The sequence below is a fragment of the Acanthaster planci genome, linkage group LG15, assembly GCF_054643075.1.
Source record: "Acanthaster planci isolate LZ-2023a linkage group LG15, COTS_SCS, whole genome shotgun sequence".
Classification (NCBI taxonomy): Eukaryota; Metazoa; Echinodermata; class Asteroidea; order Valvatida; family Acanthasteridae; genus Acanthaster; species Acanthaster planci.
Genome location: NC_141791.1, coordinates 11,268,793 through 11,278,775, shown reverse-complemented (window position 1 = coordinate 11,278,775; position 9,983 = coordinate 11,268,793). Strand labels below are relative to the sequence as shown.

Genomic DNA, 9,983 nt, shown 5'->3' with positions numbered 1-9,983 from the left:
TTTCAAGTTGAAATGGTTCAATGTTTGTTTGCTTTGGCTTCAACCTTTGCTGGCACTCCATGGATCAGAAGGACTATAACTTCATTATTGCTGGCTGATATGATAAGGAAAATGAGGTGGTAAACATGCCTCAAAAGGGGCGAAAAGAGCAGAGCTAGGGTCAATACGTGTTTGCATGGTAATATTTATAGACAATTTGTTGGGAAATAATCGCCGCTTAGGATGAAATTTGACGAGGTCTTGGAGATCTTAGGCGGGTTCGGAAGGTACCAGTGGTACGCCTTTTTCTTCCTGAACCTCGTCAACTACTTGGGGGCGTTCACCACCCTGCAGCACGCCTTCTACGCCGGCGAGAGCGACCACTGGTGCAAGACGTTCAGCCCTAACTGCACCGCGTTTGGGTTGAACACGCCGGAGGAGTGCACGGGGGCCGTGAAGCGAGTCAGCATTCCGCCCGCCGAAAACTACCCAGAGAAAGACCCGTACTACTACGACAACTGCCGCCAGTGGGGCCTGCCCGAGGGATTGGAATTCAACCCTTACATCAACCACACCGACTACAATGCCTCCAAAGTAGCGTGCAAGAATGGATGGGAGTTCAACACGAGCCAGTATGAGACGACCATCATCATGGACGTACGTATAATTGCTGTTACAATGAGGTGAGGAATTTCGAGATGAAACTAGGGAAGGGGTATCGTGGTATGTATCCATCTGCTTTTTTAAACGAGTTGATATTTGGACAATCTGTGAGTCACTCCACATAAGGAGAAACCTATATAACCTATATACTATACAGGTATATGTATAGTGCCTTATACAGGCCCTTGCACAAATGTATTTTCTTGGTCAAATCTTAGCACAAATCTTGAAAGAATGTGTGCAATGCAATAAACAGCTGCTATCTGGAAGAGACATTTACATGCCAGGAATTTCCCCTTTCTTTGCAGTCAGTACGCTTGTGAGTCTAACTAGACATAAAAGGTGTCAAGTCGTCCTTGTTAATTAGTTCACCGTTGTTGCTTCCATGTTGTCAGTGGAACCTTGTCTGTGAGGATGGGGACGCGACCAACATCATGACGTCGGTCTATTTCGGCGGCTTCATGGCGGGCTCTTTTATTTTCGGCGTCATATCCGATTGGTGAGTAGAAAATATTTCGAGTCAATTTGAATTGTGAAAAAAATATGTATGACATCTAAGTTGTGCGAAGAGTTATGGATCATACGTCGTACTAAGTACGACATAATATGTCGTACGTACGTACAATTTAGCTAACAGAAAAGGAATCTTTTCACCATATCCGTTTACACATTCACTTTTTAGTGATGGGTCCCACCACCTCTTCGATTAAAATTTTGTTACCGCGTTCATTTGATATTCTGTACCACAATTTCTTGCTTAGAGAATTTTACGGTCTAAAAATAACTCCGTCCAATTTTAAGACTAGAAATCTTTGAATTTGCCTTTAGTTTCAATTTTAGTTTCGAGCGGCAATAGATTGCCAAATGTAGTTTTCAAAGATAACTTTTTTTAGCTTTCGCCATGCCTGCTGTGCATCTCTTTGCTTTCAAGTGAAGATAAATACAGCGGTAAGGTATGCTAAGGCTATGTTTGGTTGAAGAATTTTTATCTTTTAACTCCACAATAATGGCGTCTTCTTGTTAATTGGTTCCAGTGTGAATTTAAATACATTTTCACCTATTACTTACGAAACTGTTACCCTGTAAATACCACCATTTGCCTCCTGATTTTATTTTATGACATAGGGTTTCTTTTGGACTTTTTGACATGCTCAATAGACCTACAACATAATGACGTAATGCAGTGTTTACCGCGTTGCCTTGTGGGTAAAAGGTGGGGATGTTGCAGGAACGCGTCGACGTGACGCGTTATGCGTAACGTATACTAAATGGCTTGTATCGACCTGACACGAAAAAGGACAAAATACAAAAATTCCCGATTACCCTCCAAAATGGTCAATGTGAACTGCTGTGTTCCTTTGTGTTTATCAAGCCCTCAACGAACGCCAGAGCTGCGTTTTTAAACTTCCAAGGGATCACAAAAGGTGACAGTGTCTCGTGAGAAATAAGGCCATTTATTTATTCTCATATGGACTTTTTAATTTTTTTTTAATTTCTTCTTGTCAGGTCGATACACGTTGCACATAACCTGTCAAGTTGACGCGTTCCTGCAACATCCCCATCTTTCACCCACAATGCACCGCGGTAAACATTGCATTACGTCATTATGTTGTAGGTCTATTCAGTCACAATGCGTCACTGACATTCCCGATTGAAGACTTTGAACTTTAATCCTATATTTCGCGCTGTGCAGAGAGCTTGAGCTTGTAATGTCTTTGCAAAACATTAATGTTTCTTCAGGCAACACGATCTATTAATATGTGTGCAGTTTTCGATGTCTTCAAGCATTGACTTCTGCCGCGTCTAAAGCAAATTTTGGGCGATGATTTTGATATCACGTACACGACAGAAGTTCGACATTTAAAGGGAGCTTTGTGCACATAGTAGCACAGGTCAGAATTTCCACGTGCATATTGAATTTGTGCCAAGATTGTGCAGTGACGAAGGAAATGAGCTGCTTCACAATCCTCAGCGGCTCCTCAGCGACGCCTGAGTTTCCTTCTGTAACAATCACATGCGCCCACGGGAGATGCTGGAGTCCATTTTCTGGGGGCTCCCATACAAGTGTGTGTTATTTGTAGCTGAAGCAAACCTTGTTGGACGCAGCCAGAAATTAGCTGTTTAAAGGACCAAGAGCCAACGAAGATTTGAAAGTGTTTTCCCTCCTTCCCCAGGTGGGGGCGTAAGAAATCGCTGATGCTGGCAATGGTGGTGTGGTTTCTAGGCGCCCTGGCCACGCCCTTCACAGGCGCCACCTGGCATTACTACATTGTGCGATTTATCACTGGAACGGGGCAGCTGGGTCGCTGGATCCCTGCATACGTTCTGGGTGAGTGCGAACACGTTGTACCGACTGCTATCCAAACAGCGCCTGAGCAGTAAAGGGCGCAACATGCCGAGTGATTGAGAACAAATCGTCCCCTCCTCACAAAAAGGCCCATCTCCTCTTAATTCGCATCATAAAACGGGCTTTTCTGTCGTGCAATTTGTAAGTTTGCAGGTCAACAATCACATCCTCTCAGCCTACCCAAAAACAACAAATATTATACCTAGTAAAATGAATATGTAGCAAAAAACTGTCCATTAGGATTTAAGGTATTTAAGGTGACTTTGTGTGCAGGAAAACACGAAATACACATTGAGAATCACAATTAGAATTACACGATACAATTAGATTGCTTGTTATAGGCGGTAACGAAGTGGATCTCGGAGAGATCGTTACCGTCCAGGATCTAGGACGAATTTGAAATGTTTACTTTGACTCCTGTCTTTGGATTTTTTTCAGTGAATGAGTTCGTATCAGCCAAATGGCGCACTGTGGCCGGGGTATTCATAGGAGTGTCTTTTTCGCTGGGATATATGACTGTCGGCCTCGTTGCCATGGCAATACGAAAATGGCGAGTACTGGCCTTCATACCCATCGTTCCGCTTTTCCTCAGCGTGTTCCTGGTGATGTAAGTAGGGGTCGGCTGTTTCAGACGTATTGTTTTCTTTATTACAACAGGGTATACTGTTTCATGCACGTCACTTCCGTGAGGCGTTTATCAAAAATTGTGCGCTTACTCGCTTATGCAAAGATTTTTTTTTTTCAAAAATTAGCTTTGGGCACTTCGGGTGTTGTCCATATCCGTCGTGCACCTTCAAATACGCCTCGGTAAATGTACAGGATTATGTGACTGTCATTTTGAAGGTATTAAATCAATTCCAATTGGTCTTTTTACAGCATCAGCTTAGTGTCTTTTAAAAAGTATTTGCTTGGTTTTGAATAGTTCTGTTTGGAAAAAGCTGTTCTGGGGGCGCTGTCAATCAACTTTTTTTCTTTTAAATGGTCATTCAAGTGACCTTATCATAATGTCAGCTTCTGTATAGTTTGGTCTCCAATAATGAACCTAACGCTAGAGGGCGAAATCAATGTGCCACGTTAGAACTTTAACTGGGCAAAGTAGTGTTTCATAGACAGGTTTGTCACGTTTTGCCACAAGCTCATTTCCATAGTTCTGAGTACAGCCCGAAATAAATAAACGACGTGGATGAGATATTGTTTTGTTTTGCCTGTAAGTTCTAAAAAGGGCACCTCACTTGACATTATAGTCTCGCGTCTGATGTTGTTGGTCAATAGGTTTTAGATCTCTGGTTCTAACCGCTTATTCCTTCCCAGATTCCTGTCCGAATCCGTCCGATGGCTCCTGTCTAAGGGCCGAGTGCAGGAGGCCGAGGAGGTCATCAGAAGAGTGGCCAGGTGGAACAAGAAGACCCTGCCGGAGAAGATCTTTGACGAGAAGGAGATTGAAAGCTACAAGGTGAGACGAATGCCCTGTGCACATGTGTTTCTAAAGGAGATTCTTTTCGGCAGTTGCCCGCCTCTACACGGTTTGAAAGGATATGACTACCTTTGTGTAAAAATGTGCTTTTGACACTCTCCTAAGAATGATGATGCCTGTGTCCGGCCTTTTGGAAAGAATTTACGGTATTAAAGTATTCTTGACTGAAGCACTACCAAGCAAAGGGTTATCCAAAGTTGCTAAAAAATGATGTTCTCCTATGCTAGAATTTGGGCCCTTATTAATGACAACTTCTTTGTACTCTGACTAATGGAATTAATTTTTAGTAGCCCAGGCAAGACTTATCAATAATTAGCCTATCCACTCTTTTATTTTTCTTTTGTGAGCAGTCCTCTAAGGGACACGTGCCCTCATTCACTGATCTGTATCGAACCCCCAACTTGTGTTTCAGGACCCTCATATTGCAGTTCAACTGGTGAGTTGTTACTAATTTCAGTGAATCTCTTTGTCAGATACTTCTGCAGTTGCTGATTCTGGCAGGATCTACACGTCAGTCCATTTAAATTTTTTGAACGTGAACCTTTCAATCTTCATAGCTCTTTCATATACCCTGCTGTCGTTATAAACTTTGAATTTATTCTTGGCTATACTATGTTGAAATTGAAAGCGAGGTTAACTCTTCACTTTTGAAACTCGAAATTAGGAATGAAAGCAATAAAATGAATTTAAATTTTACTGTTTAATTAGTATCTCTCCATTCTGAGACGTATGAATAAATTAAAAGTGTACACATTATGCCACAGATTAGCAGAAGAAGATCGGAAATGGCTTCTTTGTGCATAACGTCCACTTGTATCGGTTCACGAGTGTCTCTGTTCGTACGGGTTTACTCAGGATGACGAATAGCATGGTGTACTACGGCCTGGCCTTCAGCACGCAGTCGTTTGGCTTCGACCAGTACTGGACCTTCTTCCTCTTCGGAGCAATCGAGATCCCCAGCGTGATCTACGCCACCATTAGCGCGCGCTTCTTCGGCCGCAAGATCAACATGGTCGTCCTGGAGCTGATAGGGGGCGCTGCCTGCGTAGCCACAATTTTCATAGGTAACAGCACATGGGGACTTCGTTAGGGATAGGTAGCTTGGGCTAGATTAGGTGTTACAAATTGGCCCTATAGGTGGCAGTGCTCATCAGACCCTACTCTTTTAAATGTGGCGGCACCAATTTCATTATGCTGGCGAGAGTACAGCATGATTAAATTATATGCTATGAATGAACGAGATTGAAGCTCTTCAAAGATCGGAAATTTAAAATGACTCAATTGCTACTGCATAAAAATGTGGTATTTTCTTAGGACTTCAAAATATTTGTTTTAGCCCCAAAATTCTCGTAGGCAGCCTTGGCATAGTACTGTCTCTGCCTGACAGTTATTCATATATTTTTGTTTGTATCAACAGAAGATGCAGTTGCAAGAACGGTAGTAGCCATGGTGGGTAAATTCTGCATAACGGCCACATTCGACCTCGTCTACCTGTGGACAGGTGAGCTCTGCCCTACACCAGTCCGGTAAGTAAGCTTAACTCAACAGCCATTTGATTAAAACAGCCTGGAAACTTTTACGATGTACTGGGAATTATTTTTCGGGATTGACTGTTAAAAACACAAGTTTACCAGCGACTGAAATAGTTTGTTCATGGTCACTGGCAGAGCTTACACTGACAGGGGTGGAGTTTACGTCGCAACTGTCAGTCTCCAATATGCACACAAATCCCAATCCACACGATCTTCGATTTACACCATCCACAGCATTTACTATTTACACTATCCACTAGCCACAGTATCAGCTATCCACAATATCTACTATCCTTTATATCCACGTCGGCCACTTTTCAGAGTATGCACAATTCACTATCCATACAATTCACTATCCTCACTACTCACAACACGATTCACTGCCAACACGATCTTCCATTCACAAAATTCACTATCAACACTACCTTCTATCCACACCATACACTGTTCACGCTGTCAGCTTTCCACACTGTCAGCTTTACACATTTCTGGACCGGAATGCCTATACCTATTCGTTAACTGATAAGGTATAGCATTGCAAGGATGTTTCATTTGATATCAGAGCAGGTGGATTATAATTTCCATAACAAAGGTTCTACATTAGATCTCAAAGTCAATAATTACAGAGCAGTAAAATCAGTTGTTTGGTCTGTGCAATCGCGCCTTTTCATCGTCCCGTTTCATTAAAATAAAAAACCTGTGGGTTACCACGAGCCATGAACCAGCAGCAGCCAATCATGATGGTGCTAATTGTATTCCAAACATGCCCGCGTTCTTGTGTCTTTTTAAGCACTTTTTCAAGCACCAGTCTTTGATTTCCCAATAAATTAATTACGAGTACACCTTTTTTTAATGAAAACTTCAACCGCTGTTTTGGTTGGAGAAACTGTGACATTGGTCGGTTTACCTCAAAATGCACATTTGCTTCTTTTTGGGGGTCTCTAATTTATTAGCAATACAATTTTATTATTTATTATTTTCATAGCCAACGGAGATCCTTTTTAACGTGAATTGCTTTGTACTGACATTCAATTATAGTTTGTCAGTAATTATACTGGACTGTACACAGAGTCTCCCGTTACAGAGGCAGTGTAGATTGCTGATAAGGTGAGTTGGACTGAAAGTGCATGGGAGAAATGCCCAGATTGGTTAAATTCTTGGCGTCTCTTGAAAGGACCGTTGCGATTGGGCTGTGCTCCATGACTGCCCGGGTGGGCAGCATCGTTGCTCCGCTCATCCTGAACTTGGCCAAGGACGAGAACATCACCGACGACCTTCACCTGATCGTCTTCGGCACAGTGGCGTTGATAGCGGGCCTGCTACTCATCCCACTGCCGGAAACCAAAGGCGAGAAGCTCCCGGAGACTATGCGAGATGGGGAGGAGTTTGGCAAGTGAGTTGTGTCTTTTGATTTCCCTGTCTCCCTATTGGCCCTTTAACAGTTGTCTGTGAACAGACTCCCGAGTTTTAATTATTCATCAGCCCTATGTACTGATGACGTATCACTGTGTTTACCGCATTGCATGGTGGGATAGAATGGGGGTCGTTGGATGCCTCGAGTAGGAGAAATAGCGCATGTAAATGATACTGTTGATCACTAGAAAGTGAAAGGCGCAATCTTACTGGACCATCTTATTCAAATTCAAATCTTTGACCATGTTCCTTTATGGGGGCGTGGCCCCTTCGTCCCCTTCCTCCATACCCGCCAGGTGAGTGGGAATTGATATACCGATAAGACAGACTGATGTAATTATTTGCTGCATTTATAAAAATGAACGACAGATGGCGATGTAGGACATTGTCATCGTTATTATTGTTATTCCTGGAAATTTCATTTTTTATATATTTGGAGACCCACAAGGTTCAATATCATCAGTTATGCAGGCGTATATGATTATGATAGCATCCTATTGATATTCATTGTCAGCAGTTGATTTACTTGTTATAGTGTAATATTTGATATCCTTATGTATATTGCACTGATAAAGGACGTGGATGCTGTTTCAGGTTTAAATTCATGAAAAAATGGGCATGGGGTCGCAACCGCTATCACGACACCGACTCGTTAGTTGAGGAGGTAGACATGGAGGTGTATCGGCGAGACGTCCTTAACCCTGCCTTTGTGCCTGACGCCGATGACTACGCTTACACTGCCCGACCTCTCCCACCTTACGAGAAAGTGAACGACAAAGCCTGCCAATGCCCGGAGAAACCAAGGCAGAAGAAGAAGAAAGCAATGGATGAGAATGGCCTCATGCCCGGGCCAGGGATTTCACTGCCCGGTGTGGAAACCGTGCTTATCGTTGGTGACAAACCAGGTGAAGAAGAGGGTGACAATGGGGCTGACGATAGTGCCAGCGGCAGTGGTGGTGATGTTTTTGGTAGTAACATGGAGGATGGTGCTGAGGTTAGAAGCAGTGGTGATGTTACTTCTAGATGTGAAAATGGTGAAGAGATTGGTGACAGTGGTGAAAAGGCTGGTGATGGTGGGAAAGGGGCTTCTGATCGTTGCATTGATGATGGTGGTGATGATGCTAATGACGAAGGTGATCAAACTAAAAGAAGCCAAGATCACTCAGACGGTGGCAAGAAGGTGAACAATAGTGGTGACAAAGGCAGTAGTTACAGTGCAGAGAAGGGTCATGGTGGTGATGATGACAAGACTAGTGGCTCTGGTGGGGATTCAAGCGACTCTGGAAGTGGGACCAGTGCAGATTAGCAGTAGTGTAATGTTGAAAGTTATAAAAATGTCCATCTCCAAACTACAACGTTTTCCGCTTTAATCTGAACAAATTTTTTTTCAAATCGAAGGCAATCATGCCGTGAGGCTGGATCCACCTTTTTAAAAATTATTCTTCAAATCTTTTGTTCCTTTGGGCCACCAGTGGTAAAACGGTGAGCTCTGACATATAAAGTGCCTGGAAAAGCATACAGAGTGTGCGATGAGAGTGGTGAGACGAGTTCATAGGTTAGCAGCAGGAAATTGACTTTATATGCAAAGTAAACATGGTTTCGGTGAGTGACATGTGCATAATAATGCAAGTGGCTGGTACTCTAGAGGTGACTTGTTTTGGGCTCGGCAGTTAAGTAAATTAGCCCAACTACCTACGTTATCATTGGCGGAATGTCGTTCGGGTAAGCCTGTATTGTCGTTTGACGGTCGGGGATTAAGGGACTTGGTGAAAACTTCTCTCCTTCTTGAACTAACTGGTACGTATGACTTATAAGTCATACGTACGAGATATAAGTCGTACGTGCGATATGTAACCCGTACGTATGGGTTGTGATTTAAATGTCGTACGTACGACTTAAAAGTCATACGTACCGGTACGAGTTAGCTCGAGGCGAAAGAATGTTGTTTTTCATAATGTCCCTGTTACAGCTTCGTAGGGGTAGATGCATTTGAATCGTAAAAACCATAAGGTTTGAAACTTTTCGTTTGGTTTTGGGAAATATGATTATGTGTTTCAAAACGCGTTCTATTTTAAAATTAATTAGATTTGAGTAGACGTTCAGTTTTTGTTTTTTCTTAAACTTTTTGTTTCCCAAAAAATTATGCTCCAATTTTTGGACTATCATTCTGCTACGTATAAAATGTGGAGAAGCAATAAATTAACTGGATAATGGTAACATTTTAATATTTCATTTAAAATGTCACTGTTTTATTTGTAATTGGAAAAGGCTTCAAAAGTCAGAAAATCAGCAAAAGAAGAGAGCAATGAAAACTAACGAAATAGCAAGGTACAAAAGTTTGATTGAGTTATCAGTTTGGGGTAAAGAACAGTTAATACGCCACCTTTGTAAGGGAATGTTAATTTAGTAATCCTCAACCGTTACATATCTGATTCTCATTGCAGTGCTGTAATAAGTCACCACAAAGAGTCCTAAAAACATTTCAATGTGTGTTGGAATTTGTTAAATGGAAATAATTGATAAATTCACGAGAGATGATTGTTGGTATTATTCAAATCCAGTTAATTGTATAGAA

The 9,983-nt window shown here is 42.2% G+C and overlaps 1 protein-coding gene across 2 annotated transcripts; it reads left to right on the top strand.

Moving 5' to 3' along the window:
* The first annotated feature begins 54 nt into the window (after nt 1–54).
* On the top strand, nt 55–9,968 carry LOC110990277 (solute carrier family 22 member 13-like). Of its 2 annotated transcripts, none has more exons than XM_087146816.1 (10): nt 55–636; nt 1,038–1,141; nt 2,817–2,971; nt 3,428–3,596; nt 4,301–4,442; nt 4,814–4,899; nt 5,319–5,527; nt 5,881–5,989; nt 7,170–7,388; nt 8,003–9,968. In XM_087146816.1, the coding sequence occupies exons 1-10, from the start codon at nt 223–225 to the stop codon at nt 8,712–8,714; spliced, it is 2,319 nt and encodes a 772-aa protein (XP_087002942.1). In that variant the 5' UTR covers nt 55–222; the 3' UTR covers nt 8,715–9,968. The 2 variants fall into 2 exon arrangements, with proteins under 2 accessions (XP_087002942.1, XP_022110865.2); XM_022255173.2 differs by having other exon boundaries at nt 545–662.
* Nucleotides 9,969–9,983: the final 15 nt, after the last annotated feature.

Excerpts from the sequence above, each read along its gene's own strand:
- LOC110990277 (XM_087146816.1), top strand. The coding sequence starts at position 223 with ATGAAATTTGACGAGGTCTTGGAGATCTTAGGCGGGTTCGGAAGGTAC. Across the intron at positions 2,972-3,427 it reads GATCCCTGCATACGTTCTGG|TGAATGAGTTCGTATCAGCC; the intron begins GTGAGTGCGAAC and ends GATTTTTTTCAG. Across the intron at positions 4,443-4,813 it reads AGGAGATTGAAAGCTACAAG|TCCTCTAAGGGACACGTGCC; the intron begins GTGAGACGAATG and ends TTTTGTGAGCAG.